The sequence below is a fragment of the Taeniopygia guttata genome, chromosome 6 (assembly GCF_048771995.1).
Source record: "Taeniopygia guttata chromosome 6, bTaeGut7.mat, whole genome shotgun sequence".
Lineage (NCBI taxonomy): Eukaryota > Metazoa > Chordata > Aves > Passeriformes > Estrildidae > Taeniopygia > Taeniopygia guttata.
Window position 1 is genome coordinate 21,279,685 of NC_133031.1, and position 27,337 is coordinate 21,307,021.

The 27,337-nt window shown below is 35.0% G+C and overlaps 1 protein-coding gene and 1 long non-coding RNA gene across 8 annotated transcripts in view; one reads left to right on the forward strand and one right to left on the reverse strand.

The window, feature by feature from the left end:
* Positions 1-27,337, forward strand: part of MYOF (myoferlin) — a 61,539-nt gene that overhangs the window by 20,422 nt on the left and 13,780 nt on the right. For 3 of the 5 annotated variants that reach the window (XR_005980812.2, XM_030276092.4, XM_030276094.4), the window contains exons 11-38: positions 27-142; positions 1,258-1,384; positions 1,866-1,969; positions 2,841-2,909; positions 3,035-3,078; positions 3,459-3,541; positions 5,771-5,809; positions 7,376-7,500; positions 7,966-8,082; positions 8,438-8,615; positions 9,435-9,559; positions 10,053-10,159; positions 12,448-12,640; positions 13,682-13,837; positions 14,827-14,958; positions 16,257-16,420; positions 17,784-17,898; positions 18,018-18,123; positions 19,655-19,797; positions 20,135-20,308; positions 21,520-21,631; positions 22,914-22,991; positions 24,713-24,894; positions 24,987-25,145; positions 25,298-25,396; positions 25,695-25,856; positions 26,363-26,528; positions 27,127-27,203. Coding sequence is in view for 4 of the 5 variants with exons in the window: in XM_030276092.4 (XP_030131952.4) it covers positions 27-142; positions 1,258-1,384; positions 1,866-1,969; positions 2,841-2,909; positions 3,035-3,078; positions 3,459-3,541; positions 5,771-5,809; positions 7,376-7,500; positions 7,966-8,082; positions 8,438-8,615; positions 9,435-9,559; positions 10,053-10,159; positions 12,448-12,640; positions 13,682-13,837; positions 14,827-14,958; positions 16,257-16,420; positions 17,784-17,898; positions 18,018-18,123; positions 19,655-19,797; positions 20,135-20,308; positions 21,520-21,631; positions 22,914-22,991; positions 24,713-24,894; positions 24,987-25,145; positions 25,298-25,396; positions 25,695-25,856; positions 26,363-26,528; positions 27,127-27,203 (3,452 nt within the window). In the remaining variant the exon portion in view is untranslated. The remainder of the gene's footprint in view (positions 1-26; positions 143-1,257; positions 1,385-1,865; positions 1,970-2,840; positions 2,910-3,034; positions 3,079-3,458; positions 3,542-5,770; positions 5,810-7,375; positions 7,501-7,965; positions 8,083-8,437; positions 8,616-9,434; positions 9,560-10,052; positions 10,160-12,447; positions 12,641-13,681; positions 13,838-14,826; positions 14,959-16,256; positions 16,421-17,783; positions 17,899-18,017; positions 18,124-19,654; positions 19,798-20,134; positions 20,309-21,519; positions 21,632-22,913; positions 22,992-24,712; positions 24,895-24,986; positions 25,146-25,297; positions 25,397-25,694; positions 25,857-26,362; positions 26,529-27,126; positions 27,204-27,337) is intronic. The other 2 variants (XM_030276093.4, XM_030276095.4) reach the window with 1 other exon arrangement.
* LOC140684444 (uncharacterized) overlaps positions 19,415-27,337 on the reverse strand; it is a 28,804-nt gene continuing 20,881 nt past the window's right edge. For 2 of the 3 annotated variants that reach the window (XR_012056716.1, XR_012056715.1), the window contains exons 3-4: positions 26,582-26,671; positions 24,907-25,077 (exon numbers count right to left, since the gene is read on the reverse strand). This is a non-coding gene — a long non-coding RNA (uncharacterized lncRNA). Of the gene's footprint in view, positions 19,775-24,906; positions 25,078-26,581; positions 26,672-27,337 lie in introns of those variants that run through there. The other variant, XR_012056717.1, reaches the window with a different exon arrangement.

A 27,337-nucleotide genomic window follows, 5' to 3' on the forward strand; every position in this document is an offset into this window, starting at 1 on the left:
CGGTGGTGGTGTTTGTTTTATTTCAGGCCATGCAGTCATGAGAAAATGGCTTTTGCTGAGTGATCCTGAAGATACGAATTCAGGTGCCAAAGGCTATATGAAAGTCAGTATGTTTGTCCTGGGAACTGGAGATGAGCCACCAGTAAGTTTAATTTAAATGTTTTTCTTCCCCTCTCCATCCCATGGATAGTTATTTGTATGCCCCCAATAATGTTTTAATACTGTGTAATTTGCTCTATGAGCAGTATTTATAAGTAAGACAGAATTTACTAGTGGTTATATCCTGTACTAAGTGTCTGACTCAAAGCTTGTTTTGTTATTCTGCTCAGTTAAGCAACCTCTACCATTTGTGGATGCTGCTTCACATACTGGAAGTAGAGATGTGTTAACCTAGTTTTGCATGCAAGTTAATATGTAACTCTCCTTAGTATAGCTAAGCAGGCAGAGTAACTCTAATACCAGTTCCAGGACTAAGTCAGGGATGTCTCCACTACTACAAAACATAGACAAGCCCATAGAGAAACCAGAGTACCACCAAATTTTCCTGGTGAAGATTAGACCCCTCAATAATTACAAATCAGGCACAAGTAATTTGATGCAGATGAAAGCAGAAGGTAGTTGAAACAATCCAATCCTTCACTGTCTGCTGTTCTGTCAAGGTGAAAATAGGTGATTTTTTCTTGTAATGCTTTTCTTACCAGACCATTGCCTGTAGTTTTGCTTTTCTTCCTGTCCGATATTTTTGCATACTGTTTCTCCTTAGTTAAAATATAATGTGGTCCCCAGAACCATGGGAGATTGCCTTTTAGTTTTGTACTAACTGTTCCTCTCTGCTGTCTTCATAATTCTTGAAATCACGAAGATATGTTTAGTTATTTGTGGTGTGTTTATTTTGAAATGAGGAAGCAATGAGACTTGTAAGCCTTTTCTAATTGTAGTAAATGCCTTCTCATGAGAGGAGTATGGAATTTGCATTAAGTTGGCATTGTATCTGTGCTGAAATCACCATTATCTGATGATGATGCTTTTGAAAGTGTGATTATAATGGGCTCCTGCAATTTAGTACTTTAGAGATAAAACTGAAAATAAAATTGTTTAGCTAGAATTAAATTTCTGTGGCTTGATAATTTGATGCAGTCTCATTTTTCATCATGAAACTGACACCAGTCTTAGCTAATCAACAGTTTAGCTAATCACCTTAATTCTAATTCTGCACTTTGCCTCATCTTTTTTGTCTACAACTGCATCCCCCAACAGGTTGAAAAAAGGGAGAGAGATAATGAAAGTGATGATGTGGAGAGCAATCTTCTATTACCTGCTGGGATTGCACTTCGATGGGTCACTTTCCTTCTCAAAATCTACAGAGCTGAGGACATTCCACAAAGTATGTAGCTTTTCCCTACTTGTCTGTTGGTGTTTGAATACTGTTAGAAATAGTTATTTCTGTTAGCTGTTCAGAACAGAATATAGGTGACTTTTTATCCCTTACTAGCATATTTGCTCACCTATATCTATGCTAAATAGCAATGTCTTCAAATACATGTATAATGTTTCTCAAATACAATGATATCTTTAAATTCACTAGCACATCAGCACTTCTTATGATGTTTAAAAAATCTATATTCTTAAAATTGCTCCCAAGGAAAAATTATCCGTTTTTATCTGCAACATTTTGAATTTTATCGGGTTAGACTTTACCCTTCCTAGATCTGTGAGATAGTTGATTTTGGTAGATTGCAATGAACAATTTATTATTTAGGAATAGTAGTAGTAGTAGTAGTAGTTGTGGTAATAGTAGTAGTAGTAATAATAATAATAACAACAATAATAAAACTACCTTAATCTAATCTTTGACACCTCTCTAGTGGATGATGCTTTTGCACAAACTGTCAAGGAAATATTTGGAGGAGAAGCAGACAAGAAAAACCTGGTAGATCCATTTGTAGAAGTTTCTTTTGCTGGGAAAAAGGTAATTTAGTAAACATCTGTACCTTTGTATTCTAATTGTAGTCCTGAGAATAGATTTCATAAACCAACATGAATTTTTAAGTTTACTGGAACTATGGAAATTAAAAAACGAAAAAAGAAAGTTAACTTTGTTACATGACAAACTTCAAGGTGCAATAGAAAGGGTGTAAAACTGATGACTAATGAAAGGAATGTATGACTAAAGGCTAGAACTGATGTGTGCCAGATTCCTTGCCTACCAATTGTTCCTGCTTGCTTTTAGTAATTGGTGATACAGATCTTTCTGAACAGATTAACTGCATTTGTACATTTAAATAATCATGTGTTCCTTAGAATGCCAAATTTGATCTGAAGCACAATTTATATTCATTACTAGTCAATTTTTTTTGTCAGTCATTTAATGTGTATATAGTCAGGTTGCCACACCAGTAGTGTAGAAGATCTTTAGAAGACATGACCAGTAAATAATGCAGCCTCTCCCCCATGATTCATTCTTCATCTACCTAAAATCTGCATATAGAAAGAATCAAGTAATTCCTTTCTCTGCAGTGATAAAAGCAGGTTAAATTGTGTCTTGTGAAAATAACAAGCTTTAATAATTTCATTTAATTGTAGCTAGTGAAAAAAAAAAGCATGATAACCCAAATCTCATCTTTAAACACTGTTTCAATATTTTCTTTTTCTCTAAAAGTCATTAATGCTGCATATGCAGATTACTCTTACAGTAGTTATCAATGGAAGATTCATTGAGCATCAATGGCTCGTTGCAGCATTAATCAGATGAGGATGTGCTCTAAATAATAGCTAGTAAATACCTTTTCTCCTGTATAATCTTTGATGTTCTGTTGTATATTTGATTTCATTTTTTGCAGGTTTGCACAAATATAATTGAGAAAAATGCTAATCCAGAATGGAATCAAATTATTTACCTTCAAATCAAGGTCAGTTTTTTTACCCTTGTTTCCATAGTAAACAGCCTTTTTTTTTTTTTGGAACTCAGGACATTAACATTATGGAGGTGAAAAATGTAAAGAGCTATTTTACTTTCATTGCTTTTCTTTTCCAGTTTCCCTCAATGTGTGAGAAAATAAAGCTTTCAATTGTTGACTGGTGAGTTATGACTTTTAATCAAATTACTTAACAAGCTAAATGATAATAAGCAGAAAAAAGTCTGGTTCTATAGATGTTAGTTGTTTTTACAGTGCATGAGAGTACTAAAGCAAGTGTTTAAGTACCTTTATGGTTTCTTTACAGGGGATTTGATTAACATGAGATTATTTTTAACTGTGTGCAGTGAGAACTGAGTACTGTAACTGATTAATGATAGTGTAAAAGTCAGGTGACTTATTCATGATCTACAGACCGCTCTTGTAACTTAATTTTGAAGCATTTAAGATCATAGAAAATGTGTGTACCAGCAGCTTGCCACTGTGTGTGATGACCAGCATTATATTTAAACAAAAATCTTGCTTTTTTTAACTTTTCTGTAGGGATCGACTTACAAAAAATGATGTAGTTGGAACAACATATTTAAGTCTCTCAAAAATTGCTTCTTCTGGAGGAGAGATTGAAGGTAATTGTTTGAGCAGTGTGTAACACACTGTCTTCTTTTGTGTTACACAGAATGGCAAAGCTCAGTGTTCTAAGAAAGTATATACTTTTCTATAGTTTCTCAATTCCCTGGAAACAGGATTGTCTTCTTTTAAAATTTTCAAAACAATGCTCCTAGAAAACATTCCACGGGACTTCTAAAAGTATTAAAATTTTAATGACTAAACCACATCATGGTGGAAATAGCAGTAATTCAAGGTTAATTCAAGTAAATCAAGTAATTCTGATATATATATATATACACACTATATATAACATAGTATAATATATATAATAATAATTATAATTATATATATTATGTATATATATATATATATATATACACATATTAATGAACCAAATAAATTTATGAGTGCTTTCCCAAATTCAGAAAATTATGTGATATCACAATCTACCATGTGTAAGAAATGCAAATTTACTTAGATGCTTAATAAGATATTTAACTTCAAGACAAACTGGAGTCACTGCTTCAGAACTATTTCTTCTTTGGACACTGGTAAAAAAGACTCCTTTTGCTACCTTGTAAGAATATCTGTTCTATCTCTAGAAGGGAACCTAAAAGCTGTGGCATGTTCCTGAGTAGTTAGCCTAGAGGAACTCTAGAACCACATACTCATTTCCTGGACACCACTGGGCTGCTTGCAGATGCTGGGGAACTTGGGAACAATCTCTGCTCTGATCAGCAGCTGACTAGAAGCAGGCCCTGCATCTCATTGCATGAGTGCTCTGTATTCCTGTTTTGTAACTCTGATTTTGATTGCACTGCTATGATTGCAGACAATTGATTTATATGCTTCAATCAGTAGAGATGGCTGGATATGTAATTCCACACAGCTAAAACCCAAAGCTGGTTAACTATAAGAAAACAAGTTAGGCAAGATATGAGGTGCCTAACATATTGTTCCCACTGGAAAATAGATTTGTAATAAAACTATTCTTTTTTCTGCCAATATTTTGGAACATATTAGAAAAAATCCAGTTACATTTATATTCTAATATAATCTTGTGAATTTTGATAATTTCTTTGTGATCTATATCTGTAATCACCTAGTTTTATAGCAAGATCTTTCATACAATTGGGCCAGCTCCCACACTAGGATTCTGTGTTAACTTGCCAGAAAAATTGTTTTGTCTTTCTAGTGAATGTGCTTGGCATATTACTTATCCAAACAGCATTGTAAAGCTCAAGGTTAAACAGGCTTAACATGTATTTATCTGTCTATAATAGTTTGAAGGACTCTGTCTCAAAATCACTTTCACCATTGTCACAATAAGAATCTAAATTATTATTTTTTCTGTTGTATTTATAAAATTTATATGATATGTATTTGTCTAAGACCAATTTGTCCTTAAGTTGGTGGCTGCTAAAAAAATAGTTAGTGGCTCCAATCCTATAATGACTTGAGTAAGGAGGCAAGAATTGGATGGAATTGTATTTCAGTCACATAAAAGCTTATAAAGTAGCCCTCTTAGAAGGACTGCTGTTGAAGTAAGACTTTATGCAAACATTGTTTTGATATGCACAGCCAGAAGCAAAAGAAAGAGGCAATGGGAAAGCCAGGACAAGGCTGTTGGGGAGAATTCAGCTCTGGAGAGATCGCTTGTACTCCCCTATGAGCGTGTATCTTGAACTGAGCTGAGTCACAGAGCATTTACACCTCAAACCCAGTCACTCAGTAACTGGGGAGATTAGTTTGGTTTCTCTCTCTGCTAAGGCACTGGCATTGGAATAGCCATTTCTATTATCTTGTCTTTAGTGCTGTGCCTGAAGCCTGTTCTGGCTTCTGAAGGATTGTGAAGCTGAGCTAGTCTGTAGTCCTCAGTAAACGTAAATCTAGATACCCTAAGGGGCCCTGAAATGTAGTGGGGGTTTAAAATGTCCTTAAGATTTTAAAAGTAGTTTTAAAAATAAATCTGTATTTTGTGTGGAGGAGAATTGTGCAAAGCTGAATAATAAGCACTAAAACAAGCTATTTTGCTACATATATGTTGTTTTTTTCCCCTTTGGAATTTGTACAGGAAGAGTAATACCTTCATATATTAACCAGAAACAAAATGCTAGCCCATATGAAATTTATTTTGTCTCAGGCTTTCAACTTTATTTTTAGAAGAGATTGCTTTGTAGTGTGTGGTTTGTTTTTTTTAATGCTATTGTCACTGTCATATAACTACTTTTCTTTTCATAATATAGATTTTTCATCTTCTGGAACAGGGGCTTCATCATATGAAGGTTTATCTCTTCACCTGTTACTGATTTTGTTTTCCATTGCCCAAACTGCAGAGTATTGCCTAAGATACTCCATCAGCTTAAAAATATGTTTAATAAGTCTTGTCTAAAAGATATCACCATTGTGATTACAAAGTATCAAACATAACTAACTCTATAAACCAGTTTTGGCATTGGAATTGGTCTGAAAATATTTCTGTTTGGCTGGTGCTTCAAGCTGTGTGCTAGAGATGAGCATGCAGTTGCTTCAATTACAGAGTGCTTAGTCTAACAAGGGCTTGACATTTTTAACTTGGCTATGAGATCACAGGTGTATATGCAACTGCAGAAGTAAATAACTGCCTAAAATAATTAGTGGCTGTTTTGCTTATGCTTAACAAGCTATATAAACAAAATCTGGAAAATAAAATCTGATTCTGTTATTACCTGGAGAGGTGACTTTTTCCAGGTTGACATCCAGCTTTAAAAGACTTTCTGGTAAATATTTAAGTAGTGATAAAGAAATACAAGTGTAGTGCAGTTGAAAGGTAATCAACATTCATCCACATGGTACTTCATTTACTATCCTCCTTTCTTAATAAAGTAATGTTAAGTTAAAGCTGAAATAATTTCTCAGAGTCACTTTCTATTATAGATGATCATTAGCCTTCTAAAAGTAAGCAACTGAATTTTAAATTTTAAAAAATAGAAAATAAATTCTTTTTATTCTAGTTTTGGGAAGTTTTTTTTGTTTCTAAATTTTTACTCTGTTTAATTTATTTGCATCAGTAAGTAGTGAATGCATTAATTTAACACATATCTGTAGCTTAAACCTAGTCATACTGAGGTCAGATGTGAGCAGTTCAGTCTTAGAATTTTTTAAAAATTGGACATTATTCAAATGATTTTTTCTCGTTGATTTTTTGAACTGTGTCTGATTCAGAGGTAAGGATGTGAAAGTAGCCAGTTGCAAAATAGAGAACTGCAAATCTTTATTTTGTATTGTGCAGGTTATAGGTGACTTTCTGTTGACAGGAAATTACATCAAGACATCGCATTCACTTTTACAGTCCACTTGTATCACTCAGTAGTGGCATAGCCACACAAGGCATAACCCTTTAATGCCCTTTTTTCTGCATCTTTTCTGTGGCTGTTTACTTGGATCATTGGCCTGTGCATTTAAGTGACTGCAAATGTTGTTTTACTCAGTTTCATTTTTTTTAGAAAATATATTTTCTGTTAGCATAAGAGCATATTACCCTTGTACATAAATTAAAGCCATATATTTGGAGTGGGACATAAATTCTCGTTCTTTGGGATTTTTGCTGCATGAAGTGTTGTGTTACATGAAGTGTTTTGCTGCATTTAGTGTAAGTGTTGCACAGTGAAGAACAAGTTAGGTACAAGTACAGTCAGTGGTATAATTACTTTAAATTCATGTGGTATATCCAGAGAATAAAGTGGTTTTATATTACTAATACCTAACTAATATCTAACATTTCTTCTAACGGATTTGATAATAATGTTATTTGTTTCTTTCTGGCTTAATATGGTAATTAACAAAGATATAATGGTAATGTCTTCTGTTAGTAAACTCTGGAGAAACTGAAGTTGGCTTTTTACCAACATTTGGGCCTTGTTACCTAAACTTTTATGGAAGTCCAAGAGAATACACTGGATTCCCAGACCCATATGATGAATTAAACTTTGGAAAGGTAAGTTTTTTTATTAATTGTTTTTCATAAAATAATGATTGCAATTATTTTTAATCAATGAATTAGTTCATTTTAATGGTTTTTTTTCACACTACACACCTCTTGCTCTTTATTTTTGAATAATATTTTATATTTAAGATTACTAAGGAGGTATGATTGTATTTTCTGTTCCTATCTGGTTTTGTTTTAAAGGTATTTTTGAAGGAGTAGCAATGATTTTGATGATTTTCACAAACTGCATCTTTGCATGCATTTTTATTTCTTCTTTCCTTGTTTGCAAAAATATGTTTTTCATTTCTAGCATTAAGCTGACTGCTTTATTTCACTTGCTCCAATATATACATCCATGCCTCAGCAGGAATTTTGAAAACACTTCAGTGAAGCCAAATTCATGTACAGCTAAAAAAAATACGCTTCTTTAGGGTAAATATATAAAATTTGGTTTGACATGTGTTCATGTTACAGGGAGAAGGAGTTGCCTATAGAGGGAGAATTCTGGTTGAACTGTCTACATTATCTGAAAGCAAGCCTGTTAATAAAAAATTAGAAATGATTCCTAATGATGACTTACTGGTTGTTGAGGTAAATCCTTGTTTTATTGTCACTGTTGATAGTGGAGATGTGCCTTGGCTGGTTGTAGAGAGTGATCTAACTCATTAAAATCACTACAATGGAGTTCAATCTCCAAGTTAAGAGAGGCCTTTACTGGTGGCTGAGGATTAGTAGCTACAGAAATATTGTGCCCTTGTAGCAAGTGTTAATCTGAAACATTTTATAATATCAAATACAGTAATTTATTATGCACATTATATTTTTTGGTTTCTTCTCAGAAAATAGTACAAATATTGAAGTTATTGTTTCCACGTAGATATTGCTGTTGTTTTTCTATAATTACGGATCCTGTTTTGAAACACAACTGAAAAGGTTGTTTTGGTAGAAATACCAGCGCAGAAGGAAGTTCTGCTTGGCTGCTGTGTTCCATTCTGCCACGATGCTGCAAGACACGGGAGAGCCCATCCAGTTCGAAGTGAGCATTGGCAACTATGGCAACAAGTTTGACACCACCTGCAAACCGCTGGCATCAACCACCCAGTACAGTCGTGCCGTTTTTGATGGTGAGGATGCTCTGGTTTGGGGATGAAACATTCTAAAATTGTCTTTTGGAAGTGCTATTTAAAGCTTTGGAATGTCAGCCCAAACTACACTGAGTGCTTCCTGAAGATATGACAGTGTGTGGCTCTTCACAGCTCTTGAGATGAAGTTGCATTTATGGAATTCATGCTGCAAGGCCCTACTGACGTTATTAGTGAAATTCTGGCAAAATTCAGTGAAATCTTTTGACCTTGTACTAGATATTCACAAGCTTTGCCAGGAGAAGAAAGCATGTTATTTTAGAGGTATCTAGAGTTAAATAGGAAAAACACACTTTTAATATTCTGATTTAGAATAAAATAATAACTTGTTTTTAAACCATACATCTCTCAGTATAGAAAAAAACAAATCAGCTAGATCACAGGAAAATAAATTTTGGCTATAATTTTTGTTATTAACTGCAAAGAGTGTTGTTTTTTTTTTCCATGTATGAAATGAAATAATCAGACTTACTCTAGAAAATTATAATTTGAATATTTTCTTTCAAAGATAAAACTATATTAATGTGCTATCTACATCAGTATGTTATGGGAAAGAATATGTTAACAGGTAATTTATTTTTTAAAATCTATTGTATTTTGGAACAATTTGAAAGTATTTGAAGTGAACATTTACCATTCAACAGATGCTATAGTGGCTTGAAAATACAAATCCTTTTGTGAATTTTGAGTAGCTTATATGTTCTTAGTGATTTCTAGATAAATTATATGAATGTAGCAACAGTCTACAATAAGTATTCCTGCCATGAATTCTAAGTCTTACATACAAATGTTTCACACCAGGTAATTATTATTACTACTTGCCATGGGCAAACACAAAGCCAGTTGTAACGCTGACATCTTTTTGGGAGGACATAAGTCATAGATTAGACCCTGTGAATGTAATCCTAAATATGGCTGAAAGACTGGTAAGACATTTAAAAACTTCTTTTTCTGATAGGCTTTTCATTTTTTCTCTTTTTTTATTTAGAAGTATAGTCAGAAAGTGGCATTTTGAGCACATTATGGAAGTTTCGTGATACTTTCTCTCCTTTTTTCTTAGTCAAAATTAAAAGTTGCATGGTGCAACAAATGGCACTGTTAATCATAGGCCTGTATTTTATCAAGGCTCAATACACTCCTGCTTGAATCCACAGGGAATTCCCATGGGAAGGAAGAGTCCTCAGTATTGGTTAGGAGCCTGTTAAGTCTGTGGGACTGTTATTTGCATGTTTTGTTAAATACAGTGGGGGAGAATATCAGAATAGTCCTGTTAAATACAAATTAAGTTTAAACATAAGTCCTTTTTTGGTTTGGCCTTTACACAGAAAAATAAATAAGATCAAAATCTTGAAACTCCTACTGACCATAAACCACACAGGAAGTTTATAAGTACAAATTCTTTTCTTTTAAATTCTTCAGCAATCCAACTTAGCCACCTTAAAATCAGGAATGCAGGCTAAAGTGTCTGAAAACAGATTAGCTGAGATGTGGTTGAAGCTGATTGATGAACTTACAGAAGATATAAGGTAAAAGAACTTTTTTTATCATTCCACTGTTATCATTCCAGGCCTGCTCAGAATCTTCGTTATTGCCTCTGCTAAGTCAGAAAACAAATTTGAGGGCTATAAAACTGACTAGACCCATGAATTTATCTAGGAACTGAAATTCCAAAAGTGTCTGGAAGTAGTAAAACATCACGGATATTGCCAATCAAATAAAGCATCTTAGTTGTGTAATTCTCCATTATCTCAGGATAGTTTTATTACTGACAGTGATAAGACAAAACAGTATCTCTTGAGAAAAATCTGAGGGAGGACTGTTCTGAAAATGGATATTAGGTTTCTGTGCTGCCTTTCTTGCATCCACCCTTCTTTAGAATTCCTCATATACCTTTGGTTTACCTGTGTTTCAATGTTATTTCTGAAACTGAAGAGGGAAGAAAGTCTAGTACTTCACTGGTAAGCCCAGAAAAAAAAAAAAAATAAAAAATCAAACGGTATGCAGGGATTATGGGCCATAAAGGTTGTATTTTTGAATAAACTGTTAGTCAATGTATCTGTATGTATGGGGGTGTTCCAGAGAAGACAACAGGAGTCAGCATTTAGAGTTTTGAAAGAGAATAAATTCTAAACAGAGAGGAAGCAATTTTATGAGAAAGAGACATGTAAAAAGGAAATATTGAGATGGGGAGAGTAAACAAGTGGGTGATAAAACAGCACAGGAAAAATAAAGGGGAAATGACAGAACAATTATTATCTGTAAGAGGAAATAACAGAACATGAAATGAGAGAGCAAATTCATCATGTTGTAAAGCCAATATAAAAATAAGCAGAGGAAAAACAAACATGGAGTTCAGTACATACTAGCAAAGAATTACATGAGAGAAAGCTTATGGAAAAATATAAATTGATGACTTCATAGAATGGTGTGATCTGAAAGAAACAGAGAGAAAGGACTGACAAACTCCAGGAAAGTAAAATGAGAAGGGCAAACTATTGTAACATGGAGCTGTCTAGTCAGTGTGGAAACTTCAGGTCATTTCCTCATCCTGACACATATTTGCACTGTTATTAATTCATTATTTTATAAAATATCACTCAGCAATTATGGCGCAATTGCACTTAGATATAACACCAAATGAACTTCATTTTGCTCATGGGATATAATGCTCTTTTGGGTTTTGTTTTTTTTTAGTAAACTCAAAAAACTTCTATCAAAGACATAGCTCCCTGTGTTGAATTTACAGAAGATTTTTCCTTGCTGTGCTAAGGTTTAAATGAGTTAGGAGTTTGACAGAGTTTTCAGTGCATTACTTAAACCTAAAATGACTTGACTTTCTGAAGGTTCTGATCTGGTACATGTGATTTATGTCAAAATAGCTCCCAGGGCAGAGAGCCCTTGCATTCAGATTAATAGAACTCTAGTGGAAGGTACAATAGTCAGTTCCAAGGTTTTACAGAATCAAAAACCTTGGAAATTCATAGCATGTTATTAAATGTAGGTCAAAGGAGAGAAACTAGGCAGTGTCTTTGGAAATTTTTAACTTTTTGTAAAATACCATATTAAAGACATTTTAATGAACTCTGCTTAAAGGATACATTCATTGGTCTTTGAAAAGCTGCCTTTCCCTCAAACCTCCTCTCATTTTTCTGACAGAATTAGACAGTACAGTCAGACACATGTTGTGAGTTTTTGGGGGTGTTTTTTTGCAGAGGCAGGGCTCAATGATCCTTGAGAGTCCCTTCTAACTCAGGATTTTACAGCTTCTTGGTTCCATTGAATAGTTACTCTGCCCTCTGCTGACTCAAAAGTTCTGTGTCACAGATTTCTTCTCGAGTTCTTTGATGTTTTCTTGCCAGCGGGTTAGATAAATCTAGTCATAGCCACAAACCGTATTTGTATATTGAGTTTTTGAGAATATATAGTTTCCAGTAAAGGAAAGGAACCTAATCTTGGTCTGAAGGCACTGGTTTCAGTTTTGAGATGTACATTTTGAGGGGATAATTTTTTACTGTGAGTATATAGAGAAATGGTTTTGCCTTGGTTTGATTGGCAGCAATTACATTAAAGCAAACATCTCAAGTGTTCTGCCTTGGTGCTTGTTACATAAGTACAGCCTTTCCCTTGCTTACTTTAAATGCCTTGTGAAGTGAAAATCTCTGCAGAAATAGATGCAGTAGCCCTGTTCCAGTGGGTTTCAATCACAGGAAATTATAGCACTCAATCCATTGCCACTGTTTGCATGTCTGCATTTAGAGTATAACTAAATAAAAGCCACTTAATTTATTAACCATAACAAATATTCTCTTTTCAGTAAACCATTTCCCCTCATAGAAGGCAAATCTAATATTACAGTCCTTGACACTCAGATAGAAAAACTGCGCCTCAAGTCTCTGAAACAGATTGGAGAAGCAGCAGCAAGGATGAGAAGTGAAGCTACTGAGGTGAAAGCCACTCTGACAGAAATTGAGGATTGGTTGGATAGATTACTGCAACTGAGTGAAGAGGTTAGTGCTTCACAGTACTGGTGTTTGCTTTAGCAGTACTGGTTAGTTTAGTTTACCTGTCTAACACAAATGGGTGTAAAGTTCACTGCTGATCAAGCAATATCCACTCTCTGTAGAACAGTATTTTTAGATGACGTGAAAGTAAACATGTTCCCCTCTGTAATTGCAATTTAAACAAAACTCATTTGTTAGCTGTTCTCACTGGGAATGTGTGTTGGGTAATGGTCACTCTGTGACTGGTAGAATAGACCCTATTCTGCTTAAGTGGCTATTCTGTCCTCACCTTTCTTCCAGAGTTGCAAGTCACTTTTCTGGTTTAGGGACTGCAGGGTACATGTTGGATTCCATAGTAATCAACTTCTAACAGACTTCAATCTGTTTCTGTGGACTTTTTTTTTTTAATTTTTACCAATGTTTTCTGTTTTCATCTTGGCCATCTCATAACTGGTTTTCAAAACATTTTAGAAATGGTTTCATTTTTAATTTGTTACTTCTGCTCTGTAGAGCTACTAATTTAAAAAAAAAAAAAAAAAAAAAAAAAAAAAGAGCAATTAATTGGCCAGACTTGCAGCTAGCTCACAAAGGTGGGCACAGAACTCCAAAAAGGTAATGGGACATTTCTGTCTTCTGCTAGAAGTCTTACAATTATATACCCTTAATGTGGAAGCATCACAAGCATTTGTGTAGCAGGTCAGTCCAAAACATCAGAATGTGGCATCTAGTCACTATCATCACCATAAGGGAATTGAGATACAAAATGTCTCTAGAAAGATTTATAAAAGATTTAAGGATTTTTTAAAAATAAAACTTACTTTGCTTTCCAAAAATCTCAATGGTGTTTTTTTATTATTCTTTCAGAACTATATATTGATTTTCTTGCAAAACAAAGCAATTCCCTCTATTTATCATGATTCCTGAGTCTAAATGATAAATCCTTTGACATAACCCCTTATTTGTGTTTCTCTTTTCTCAGCTCTAGATTAGTTTATTGTTCAATTAATTACTCTTCTTAACTCTCCTTTCCCCCCAAATAATCCTCAGCCACAAAACAGTATGCCTGATGTAATCATATGGATGATCCGAGGGGAGAAGAGGCTGGCCTATGCTCGTGTTCCTGCACACCAAGTGCTTTACTCCACAACAAGTCCTGAATCATCTGGTAAATACTGTGGAAAGACCCAAACAATCTTCTTAAAGGTACTTTTTTGTTCTCCTTAAGAAATAATTAACTTCCTGAATTGACATGCCATCTGACATGAGTATGAAACATGCAAACAAACTATGAACAGTGAGGTGTCAAACTCAGGACAGATTAGAAGCAACCTGTGTACAGTTTCTTCAAAATATCACAGAATTTTTAAGTTTATCATAAGCCAGTTATAACCAGTATTGACTCTCATCTCTGAGAATTTTCTAAAAGAGCTCAAAATTGTGATAGAACTTTTAAAGTGTTACTGGAGTTGATATTTGGGGATTGGACATGAATGGAAACTTTCAGAGGGAGTAATAACTGTAAGTCAGAGAAGTTCCAAAAACATATTCAAAGTTTTGGATGGTTTTCTGTAAGCAATAGAGCATGTTTATACCCAGAAGTTGTCTCTCTGAATTGAGTCTTACTCTTGAATGGGAATGCCTTTCTCCATCTAAGTTGATACTGTATTCAGTTGAAATAAACTTAACCAGAAAAATGGCAAACTGGCAGTAAAACAAGAGCACTTATAGAGTTTGTCATTTTACTAGTAGTTATATTCATGAATGCCTCACTGCTGACAGGCCAGTATCTTCATGGTTTTATTCAAACCCCATTGATTATGCTTTTATTAAACCATCCCTGCTAACTTCTGCATTTCCAGAGTGTCCCAACAAGAAATTCAAATATCAACATTGAAGTTTTAAGTTACTGTCAAAATTGAAAACTCATTGCTGAATGAAACTTGGGAGAGAATATACAGGAACAGGGATGATACTACCATTAAAATGTTTGGTTTTTACATGTCCTAGCCAGGTATCATTCAAAGAATGTTTTCCTCCTGTACTACTTACTACTGGCTTTTGATAAAAAGCAGTACAGAAAGAGATAAATGTATATATTGTTACTCATATCTCTTTGTTAATATACATCTTTTACTGAAAGCTATGATACCTCCATAACATAGCAAAGAATAACATTTTTGTTTGTGTGCCAGTACCCACAGGACAAGACGAAAGATGTAAAAATGCCTGCAGAGCTGCGAATTAACATTTGGCTGGGGCTCAGTGCAGTTGAAAAGAAGTTTAATAGCTTTGCAGAAGGAACATTCAGTGTTTTTGCAGAAATGGTATGTCCATCATTGCTTTCTTACTTTAAACTTGGAAGTGAGTGTTGGAAATTCAATGCAGCTGGAGCTATTTTGAATTTCTTTGCATGCTTGACAGAAGGAGAGAGTAGTGTTTATAATAAGGAAACAAGTAGAACCCATTCAAGGCAATTAATGATCAAGTCCATTGTGCCTACCAGATGAACTTCAGCAGACCAGATTCTGAACTGGTTAGTCAGCTACAAATCTGGTTAACTCCAGTGATTTCAGTTTATTTTAGATTTTTATTCAGTTTATTTTAGATTTTTATCAGTGTAATTAAGATTGAGATCTAAACTATTATGTTTTGGCATATGAATAATCCTTTTTTTAAATTGCTACTTTACTTCTACAAATGATACTTGCATACAAGTGGTTTTGCTTAATAATAGTTCTTTTGTAGTAGCAGAAAATTTACTGTTGCTGACAAAATGCTGTAATACAATAACATTTCATTGAGAAGAGTTAAATTCAGAATTCAAATGCTTGCAATGGTCTACCTTTTGGATGGTAGTAGCAGGTGTGTTTTATATGCCACATCACCTAATGGTGCATATAATCCAGCAGCAGTAAAATAGCTAATAAAAAGATATTTTTACAGTGTTTACACTGTATATATATTTTTACACTGTTGCACCTATGCTTAAATATTTAGTAGTGCTGTACTAAGTCACTTAAAGCAATGGGTGTTCAAAGCTATTATTTAAGTGCACAGTTTAAGGGGATATTGAATGTCTCTGCCGGTCTTCAACAATCCAACAATTTTACAAGAATAAGGGCAGCAAACTTAAGACCATAATAAATTACAAATAATCCCAGAAGGGGAAATAGACTGGACTGACATCAGAATTATGCCCCTGGTAGCTACTATGATTAGATTTTGATTCAGTTCTACATGTTACAAAAGAAAAGATTTTAAATAGGAAGAGATTTGAGATGGAAATGAATGACAGAATCGTGCATTTAGGGAACAGAAGGAAAGTCTTTGAATAATGTAACATAATTTTATTTTACAGAGCTTTAAGTTAAATAATTTTTTACTGTAGTTATAGGGAGGCATTACATTGAGAAGATTGTTTACCAGGCAGCACAGAAGAAAATGAAAGAAGGAAGTTGATGATGACATTCCAGAGTAATGTGGGAGTACTTAATTTCAGAGGAAGTAAATCTAGAGTAAAGTGTTTCAGTTATAATAGTTACATAAATATATTTTTTTTTCCTCCTAAAAACTGTTTATTATTCCTAAATAATAATTGGATTTTTGCATTCTTCCCACACAGTATGAAAATCAGGCTCTTCTTTTTGGAAAGTGGGGTACCTCAGGACTTGTTGGTCGCCACAAGTTTTCTGATGTTACAGGAAAAATCAAACTGAAAAGAGAGTACTTTCTACCCCCAAAGGGTTGGGACTGGGAAGGAGAATGGATGGTTGATCCTGAAAGAAGGTCAGACTTTTAAAGTTTTATTCTGATAGGAATAAAGGCATTTGTGGTGTTGAGTAAAAACTCCTCTCTGTTTTCTTGGACAAGAAAGGATTTTAAGCTGAATGTTCCAGGACAGCAAAAACCAACTAGTAGCCGAAGCTAGTTAATAGTGATAAATTTAGCATTATCTTTTTTAAAAAATAAACCAAAACAGGGTAGAAATGAAAGAAATTATCCGTTTCTAGGAACTAGCTTATGGTTTTGCAGTCCCCATGTTACGATGGCTATATTGCTTATATTCTCTGAGTCTCAGTGCTTCATCTTTTAAAAAGGGATAATAATAGTATTTCATGCCTAGGAAGCTACCAGGAGGTTTACATGTGTCTGTGTGAGATTCACAGATCCTGCTGTGATGGTTTCAGAGCAGACCCTTGGATTGGTGGATCTTCCCTGGATAGAGGCTTAACCCTGGCATCCAGTAAAAATCTGCAGTTCATGCTGTAGCAACACCATTACAGCATTTGTGTAGGCATTCATGAATGCTGGATGGTTTTTTGTGTTTATTTCATTAAATGTTGAAAAGTTCCATTGTCATCATTAAACTGACACAGGTTATTTCTCAAACTGACTCAAGGCAGACATTGATTTCAGTAGACCAAATTCATGAAGTGTCTGTCCTTCTTCAGCTCCAACAGGTTCAGTCTTGCTCTGCCAGAGGTTTTCAGCTCAGGAGTTATGCCAATCTGACTGTGTTGCCACACTTTAAATCAGACTCGGAATTTCATTTGTTTCATAATCAAAAACCAGCCTGAGACATGCAGCTGCTTCCACTGGGAGATGATGTGTGCTCAATTTGGCCAGCAAATGGCAGTGTGGAACACACTTTGGTGCCTTCTGAACCACAGTGAACCACTGTGCCTGATAGCAACAGGCTTTTATCTGATTTCATGTTGTCCTATTTCTTTTACTTGAAAATTAGAAAAATATTAGCCAATTGATTGCTTGCCTTGTCAACAGCATAAATGGAAACAAAATTAAATACATTGCCAAATGTTAGTGTATGCGTAGATACATGTGCTTTAGAGATGCATATAATTCATACAACAGTCTTTGTCTCCTACACTTAAATTTATTATGTTTTTTCTTTTTCCAAGAGCATGTATTCAAAGCAGATCCTGAATAAAACAGCAGTTAACCATTCCTGCTAGTCACTCATATTTATGAATAATGTTCCTCCTACTGCTTACTGCTACTAGAGTTTCTTCAGTGTATTTTACTGTTTCCTGCTGGACAATGCAGAATATGCACATTCTGTACTATATGTTTTCTGTAGTGAACTAAAATGAGTTTTATTTATTGTTGTATTTTTTTTTTGGACGTGCAGTCTGTTGACTGAAGCTGATGCTGGTCATACTGAGTTTACTGATGAGGTATATGAAAATGAGAGTCGCTATCCTGGAGGGGATTGGAAAGCATCTGAGGAGAGTTTCACAGATGTGGTGAGAGTCAAATTTTTCACTGAATAAGTAAAGGTTTAAGAGAAGGAGTACTATGTTTTTCTACACAGTGTATTTACCCTACTAATGCAGAAAACTGTTCTATTTCCCTTACATACAAGAATGGAGAGAAAGCCCCACCCCCACGTGAATTCACATGTCCTTTTGGATGGGTGTGGGATGATGATGCTTGGAAATCCGATTTAAATCGAGCAGTGGATGAACATGGTAAGATTTACTGTTTATCTGCTGATATTAGGACAACGTGCTGTAGTGCATAATGAAGGAGGACACTTGTCAAAACTGTAGCAATATTCTGGGTGGGATATTGGTTGCCTATGGAAAAATACCAAGGAAATGTTTGGATAAAGTTGCTTAAGGAACCAGATAATATGACACTGAGAAAGTGTTAAGTGTGTCTATTTCTATTTCCATTTTAATGGATTAGTAGCAGCAATTGAGGGGCTTTTAGAGAAGTCAGAAGGTTGAGACCTGAAATCTCTGTAATTGCACCAAGAGTATGTGGCAAAGCCACGTTTGGATCTGTCTGGTACTTTACCTGTGAGCCTTTAGCCATAGGATGAGTCGCCAAATAACGCTACAAAGTGAATCAGGAAGTCTGGGCGCTAAAGGAAGTGGGGAACCAGTTTGTGCTGGTCACACACCACACAAGTGTAGGAAGGATTCCTGATTTGCTGAGAGCGGAATAGCAGCGCTGAATTTGTGGGAAGGGAGGTATGCAGAACTGATCAGGATGAAACACTGGTTATTAGGCGATTCTGAAATGAAAAAAAACTTCAAAAACTTTCTGTGAAGAGTCAGGTGCTGCTAGACAGATTTTCAGATTATATATATTACTAATATGATCAGGTTAGAAAATCCTAATATATTTATTACTTTCAATAAATTAAGACTGTTGTCATCACAGAATGTTGTGATATAAACAAGCTCACAAGACCATAATTTGGATTCTACATCAACAGGAAAAAGTAGCCAGTAGCAGCCATAGCAAAGTACAGGGCATTGGTTTGATGGTTTGAAAACAAAATAAATAATTTTTACAAAAAGGGAAGATCATGGCAAATCATGAAAAACACAAAATTTGGCAAAATTATAGGAAATTTTTGTTTTGTTCTAAAGCAAATGAAAACTCTCAAATAGTTACTGCTTCAAATAAAAAATAGCTAGCTGTTGGAGTAGAAAAAAAATTTATCTAGAGTACCTGGTAGGAGTCTGAAGTAAGTTTTTAATGAGATTAATTTAAATTAAAATCTGAGTATTGGATGCTTAGCAAGTGAATTATACATTGACTAAAAATACAGTACCAGGCTTACCAGTTCTTAAAGTTTTATGATCAGAGTTCATGTGTTTGGGGTTCCTTTAAATGAAAAGCTGCCAGAGTCACAAGAGTGCACAGAACATTTCACTTTTATTTAAAATTAAGGGTTAAATTTTCCTGCAGTGAAACGTGAAAATGTGATATCAACATCTGAGAAAACAAAAATGCAAAGAAAAGAACTTGAAATGTATTGTATCTGTTTTAATGTTGTTTTTTTGTCACATGTATTACAACACAGGATCATTATAAAATGCCATCAGTGGCCCCCTGGCTGTTAGGCTATAAGGGTCTGCAATGCTGAATAGTCTTGTGTGATAAAGCTTCATCCTCTGTGGGTGCAGTCACTCTATTACCATGGTTTTCTTCTTTGTATCTCACTTGTGTTTCTGAAAACATTCCAAATAATCAATTCTGCTTTAGGGTGGGAATATGGAATCACTATTCCTCCAGACACTAAACCCAAGTCATGGGTCGCTGCAGAGAAAATGTACCACACGCATCGACGACGACGGCTGGTGCGGAAACGCAGGCGGGAACAGCCTGAAGGAATGACAGTGGGAAGGGTAAGCAAGAGAGATCCAGGCAGGGACCTGGACATTGTAACAGCTTGAGGTATTTTTAACACTTTGTTCTTAAATCTGCATGAGACTACTCATTACCTGAGTGAAGAAAAATTGTAATACCAAGCAAAAAAAAAAAAAAATCTAGAACAACCTTTTGCATTTGCATTATATTCCCTTTCTTTATCTTTTTGTCTCTTTATCTTTTTGTATATTTTTTAATTTTTTGATGTTTCTTGCTTTGGTTTATGAGGGGGTTTTTAGGCCTGCCAGTGTAAATGCCGCTTTTTTTCACTTCAGTTACACAACACTTTGGATAACAAGAATTTATATCTTCAAGGGAAGGTCATCATATGAAGACCAAGAAGGATGGGAATATGCTTCCTTGATTGGCTGGAAGTTTCACTGGGAACAACGCAGCTCTGACACTTTCCGTCGAAGACGATGGAGACGGAAAATGGCTCCCTCAGAGACACATGGTGCTGCAGCTATCTTTAAACTTGAAGGTGCTTTGGTAAGAGAGAGTGTCAAACACAGTTTTCAAAGGTCAACCTGTTAATTTGCAGTGAATAAACAAATATATTGGACGTTTTAGGCCCTGAATTGTTAAACTAGTGTATAACTGAGAAGTTAATACAGTGTATATTGTTTAAATTACTTAGTCAGAAAGGCATCATTAAAGTTGGGGTAGAAATTCTTGTATTATTACTAATTTTTTTATAATTTTATTACATATGCAATATTATATAGCACATTATGTATAATTTATGGTTTATATCTTTTTAGTCTTTATTTTTTCAATTTTTTAAATTTTTGCTTTATGTGAGATTTAGCTCAAAAGCTTTACTTGTTTGTAAAGTGAAAAGATAGCTCAAGCTTTTCATGCATGTAATTTAGATGTTTTAACATTGGCACAAAAGAAAACAGGCTTGGAAAAAGCTACCCCTGATGAATATTTGCTTGTATAAGCAACCAAACACAAGAAAAGATAGCAAAAAAAAAAAAAAACCAACAAAAAAAAACCAAGAAAAGAAAATAGTGTGTTGGAGAAGCCAGAATTTCATATGATGCAGACAGATGAGCAGAATGCAGTTATTCCTCAAGTTTTGAGGTTAACACACCTTCACAAGTAACCTCTATTTGCCAAAATACAAACTGTAGCAAATAATGTGAGAAGGCTCCTTTGTTTTTATAAAATATATGATAATTATGAGTATATAGCATTAACAAAACTTCACACTTTTTTCTTGGTTTGTTTCTCTTTTTCACATCAAATGTTGACCAAGGATTCACTGATAGCATTTGCTTTCTCCAGTTAACTTGGCTGCTCTGGGTAATAATTCCTATTTCAGTTTTGCTTATAGCTATTGTTCCTGGGCTAGTGCTGGGATAAAGCCTTAGAGCAGTTCTCTGCCACAGCACAGTGCAGAAGACCTGTGAGCTTTCCTCCACTATGAGCTGATAAGTAGCTAGTACATATCCAGAAATAAAACATTCTTGAACTAAGATGAAATGATTGCATATGATTTCTGCAGAGCTTCAACTGGCAACAGGAAATGACCTCTGGACATGAGTAAACATCTTGTTCATTTACTCACAGAAGTAAATTTCTCCTTGTGCTGGAAGAGAGATGGAAACCCATACATTCCCCCACATAGTCCATTTCTATAAAGTTCCTCCTCTGTTTGTAAATACTCAATAACTTTTCTCTATATGTAATTTCAGGGAGCAGACAATAGTGCTGATGATGGAGAAGGGAAGAGTTCAGACAAAGCCAAGGAGTCAGCTACAACGGTGTTTGGTGCCAATACACCAATGGTTTCCTGCTATTTTGACAGTAGGTTCTTTAACAATTCCGTTCTCAAAAACGTTGTCTGTTTCATTTTGGTCTCAGACAGAATCATAAATCTTTGTGGTTTACATCTAGCTTTATATGCCTTCTGTAGTAATTGCTATCAGACCCTTGATTGCATCCTATTTAAGTTATTAAAGAAAAATTACAGTTAGTCATTTTGATATTTCAGTCCACTGTCACACAGATATTTTTAAAACCTGTATGGGACAGGAATTTTAATGCTATATTTAACTTTTTTGTTGGTTCAGGTCACTTAACCAGCTCAGTGCAGGATCAGACAATGCCTGGCCCAGAGGAAGCAGTACCATGTAGTTGAGTTGGCAAAATGAACACAGCTGTAACTCTGCCAACCTGGATGGGTTTTAAATTCTTTATAATCACTGTAATGTGAATCACAAAAGCAGGGATGTTGAGATGGGAGCCACCAGTGTTAGTTAACAGGAATAGAGGCCAATCCTGGGACTTAACATTCTTTTTGAGGAGCTCTGACTGGAATACTCATCTTTATTTGAACTCTGCAGAACTTAATCAACCTGCTGAGAATGGATGTCAATCTTAAATATTTCAGAAGCTGGGGAATATTGTTTTAATAATGACCATAGCTGGAGGAAAGTGGCACTTTTTCTTGCCAGAGGTCAGAGGTTTCAGCCCAATGAGGCTATATAGTGGCTCAGATTTTTTCAAGGGCTAAAAGGGTTACACCTGACATCTTTTAAAGAAAAGCTGTAGTAACTTAGCCCCACATGGTCCTGGGTTGGGGCCACTCACCTCTTCTTTTTAAGCTATTCCACCTAACATGAGTGGTTTATTTTTGAAAATCATTTAACCAAAGAGACAGAGTTGGAATTGGAATAACTTCTACACTAAGAGCTAAAAATGTGAAAGACCCAGGACTTTGAAAGTGCGGTAGTGAATACTTGAATTAAGCAAAGGAGTGCCCAGTTCTTGATTCTCTTTGGGTGAGCTAGATTATCACACTATTCAAACAGCAATTTTTGAATATAAGGGTTTTTTTAAATGATTGTATGGTGAAAAAAAACCCAGATAGCATTCGTGAGTTTTTTTTCATTTCTGCTTTGTGTTGGGACAAATGTTCTCAGGTGCTAGCTTGTTGGTACTAATACCCTCACCACATGAAAAGCAAAAATGTTACTACAGTGCTTGTGTTAAAATGTGTAAGGCATTTGTATAAACTGAAGATATCTTCATCACGTAAAAGAAGCCTGTATAATGCAGTTGAACTGGTTTTATTTATTTGATACAGGAGTATATACTTACCACCTTCGCTGTTACATCTACCAGGCAAGAAACCTCATGGCTTTAGACAAAGACAGTTTTTCAGGTATGGAAAAATCCTTCTAAAGGTGCAGAAAACCCACATTTGCCATGAACTTGTAGCTTGATTTATTTGGATGTAGAGTATCTTAACTCCTTAAGGTCTGTGTGTGGGTCCCAGCTACTGAAACTATGCCATAAAGAAAGTTTGAGCTTTATTACATATGATCCAAATTTGGTTACTACTGCCCCAGAGGCTGCTGCAAACAAAGTGCTCTGTATGGCCTGTACCAGTTGCTGCCAGTGAATTCTCAGGGAGGGAACTGGATTTCAGATAAGGTCTGAATTTCCCATGACCAGGCCCTTCCTTTTGCCTTGGATTCTCCTTCTAACGAAAGCCTACATGTAGTTTTGTCCTGCAGGAGACTTGCACAAAAGCAAGGATGAAAAAAGCTGGATGAGTTCTTCATTATTACATTACCAACTGCCTCTCAGTGTTCAGTGTTTTATATTAATTCATTACAGAAATGAACTTGCAGAAAACTACACTGTGCCTTACTGATAAGCATATCTTTTATTTGTTTATACATGTTTCTTTCCAACTCTTAGGTATTCCAACAGTGTTGTGTCCGTATGGCATCTTTGTGGTCAGGCTAATACCCAGTTTTCAAGTTTTGCTAATTCAAATTAAAATTTTACTGGAAAGCCATAGAGCAATTTCGATTCTGTAAGAATATGACTTTACACTTCCTTTAAGGAACTTCAGCAAAAGACAAAGCTGAAATTAATTTTCTTTCTCCACTGCACTCCATTTGCATCCTTCTTTGTCCACCTATAATTGAGTAAGTGCAATGCCTCTGTCACAGAAGGTACAGTGCTTTACAAGTTCTAGTGATATTTTCTAAAATGAGGAGGGTTTTGTGCAGCTGCCTGTGTGAATTTGGTCTTATTTGCATTTAAAAGCAATGCAAAGAAACAATTACAAATGCCTCTAAATTGCATTTGGATAATTCAGGATAGGCACCTCAGATGCAGTCATACACAAACTAGTTCATCTACATTTTCCTATAAGATTAGTTTGAAGAATTAGCCAAATTTTGTAAAACTCTGATTGTGTACCTTGTCAGAATCTATTCTAACTGACCTAAAGATAACCTTTAAAATTGCCTTTAGTTCTTAGTGATTGCAATTTGTACAGGAAACATTAATGACCATCATCAAATACCTTCTACTGAGCTCTTGACGATTTGAAGGCCTGCCAAATACTGGGCCTACACAGCTATTTCACAAAAAGAGGTTGCTATAAATGAGCATGTTTGAAACCTAACCATGATCTGAGCAATATAGCCTGGGACAATTTGTTGTTTGGCAACTAGTCAGACTTTGAATTATTTCTTTCTATTATTTATGAGGTTTTACAGTTGTATATCAATGGAGAGAACAAAAAAGAGTTTCTACGGACAAGATTTAAGACAAGATTAGTATAAAGAGTGTTTCATTTTAGTTTTCTGGTTCTCTTTCTGCTTTGCAAGATATTTTATCATTTTCATTTATTGCTCTGTTAATCAAACCTTGTATAAAGGAAGTGATTTAGTCATCAAATGGAAACTGCTCTATTAAATGTTAAGTATGAATATGTGTTCATTCTTGTTTTACATAGAATGGCTTATAGAACTGGTAACAACAGTAGAAAAATAACATATTTGATAAAAAATGTGCTTGTGTGTCTTATGGCTTGATTTTGTCTGTCTGTAACTCTGTGCTTTCAATCTCTGTTTGATATTTCAGATCCATATGCTCATGTTTCTTTCCTCCATCAAAGTAAAACAACTGAGATCATTCATTCAACTCTAAATCCTACATGGGACCAAACTCTCATATTTAATGAAATTGAGATCTATGGGGACCCACAGTCAATAGCCGAAAACCCACCTAATGTTGTTATTGAACTTTTTGACAGTGACCAAGTTGTAGGTGAAATCTTTTTATCCTGATTGCTTTTTTATTTATTTGTATTAGTTGACAGTACATTCATTGTTATTTTTGCCATTTTTGGTTGCAGGGTAAAGATGAATTCCTTGGAAGAAGTATTTGTTCCCCCATGGTCAAGTTAATCCCAGAAGATGATATCACACCAAAACTGCTCTGGTATCCTGTAACAAATAATGGCAAAGCTAGTGGAGACATTCTTTTTGCTGCAGAACTTATTTTGAGAGACAAGGTATATATTTCTTTTTTGTATGTATGTGTAATATAATAAGATACAACATATATTCTTATATGGTGAGACCTTATGGGAAGAACTGTCTTAGTATTTCCAGGGTATTTAATCTAAGATGAGAGAAACTAATACTCATGTTTGTGTATTAACAGGGTGGTACCAACCTTCCAATTCTTCCATCACAAAGGGCACCAAAGCTTTACATGGTCCCTCAAGGAATCAGACCAGTAGTTCAACTCACTGCTGTTGAGGTATGGCTACTCTTAAACTAACTGAATACAAGTACAGTCTTCTCATCCTCTAGACAGAAAGTTTTTTAATTTACTTACAGAAAACAAAAATGTTCATAGCGAGAAATACTCTTTTCTGTAAGTGTTTGTGAATTTCACCATTTCCATTAATTTTCCTAGAACTAGAACCTTGAAATATTTTGCCAGATCCCTATTATTATAGAAAAGATTTCATTTCTTCTTTCCTACCTTTTGAGTACTATATTAAACATATTGACATCCCTTCCCACTTTTGCTTATATTGGATTTTATTTTACAGATTCTGGCCTGGGGGTTGCGAAACATGAAAAATTACCAACTGGCACCTGTTATGTCTCCAAGTCTAATTGTGGAATGTGGGGGTGAAATGGTGGAATCCGTGGTGATCAAAAACCTCAAAAAGACACCGAATTTTCCATCTTCTGTTCTCTTCATGAAAGTTGTACGTTACAAAAACCTATAAGCCAGCTATCTATAGCAAAATAAGTTCCTCCATAGTTTTAATGGTCAAAGATTTATCCTAAGTAGAAAGACTCATGCATCTTTTTTTGATTTACCACAAGCAATTTATGAGCCTGAAAACTGTAAGAAAGATCATATAAACATGTCTGTACAGTCACTGATAGGTTGCACAATTTTATATTCACAATCCAGTGTAGTATGTATTTTTTTATTTGAAAAGGCATCAATTTACCTATAGATGTTCAGCTACTTTCCTATTGCTAGGATGGGTACTGTGCAAGAGTCAAGAAAATTCAAGATTTGGGGCAATTATTCTTACTGATTTTTACTGACTGATAAATTTAGAAGTTTTCATTCACCATAAAGCCATAGAACATAGTATTTCAATATTAAATAAATGAAGTAACAGCTCTAATTCAGGGGGGAAATCTTTATTCCTTTTCTTCTGTTTGCATTGTAAAAAAGCATCTACCTTTCTATTTTTAGCTTTTACCAAAAGAGGAGTTATACAGTCCATCTCTTGTTATTAAAGTAATAGACCACAGGCCATTTGGGCGGAAGCCCATCGTGGGACAATGCACTATTGATTTACTGGAAAGCTTTCGCTGTGACCCCTACACTACTAAACAGGACATTGCACCACAGCTGAAAGGTAGAAAGCTGGAAAATGCAAAGTTCTACTTTCTTGTGAGATGCTAGACTTACCTGTCTGTTTACTCTGCATGCTTTACTGATGAATAGCCATCTTGTGTTGTGTATGTAGGTGGAGATAATATTATCTGAAAAGAAAAACATCTAACAGAGAGTATTAATTAAAGTAACATTCTAAAGCATAAGAGGGCATGATGCAAAGGCAAGTCCACTCTTGTGCTCATTCCCTGAAGTTCCTCTTTAGTATCAACTTGGAATTTAACTACCCGCAGATCACGTCAGCACTAGTGCCAAAGAAATGATCCAGTATTCCAGCAAATATGGTCTGAATACAATGGTGACATTTCCTTTACATTTTTTCAAGTTTTACTTTTAGTTTTAATTCTATATATTTTAGAAATGTTTGCATATCCTGCACAGAAGTATTTTGTCTGTTTTTAGCAAAAAGTGGCAATTAATTGCTTTCTTTAGAGGATCAAACATATAGCCAGAGAATTATTTTACATCTTCTGTAAATGTCTGGGTTTAAGTCTGGTGAAACTGTTTAGTAAGATATTTTTCCTACACCATATTGCCTTAATAAAACCTTTGTCTTACAGTTAGTCTGCTCTCTGCTGCACCTCGCCAGGATACAGTAATTGATATGGAAGACACACAGCCGCTGCTAACAGCTCAGGTAATCTTTGAAATTTGATGCTTGACTTTGTTCTTAAGATGTCTGATTTCTGAGGAACTATCTAGACAGCAAAATTGTCAGAAACATATGCAACCCTCTGGAAAGCCAGATGGGAGAAAGTTACTTGGTGACAG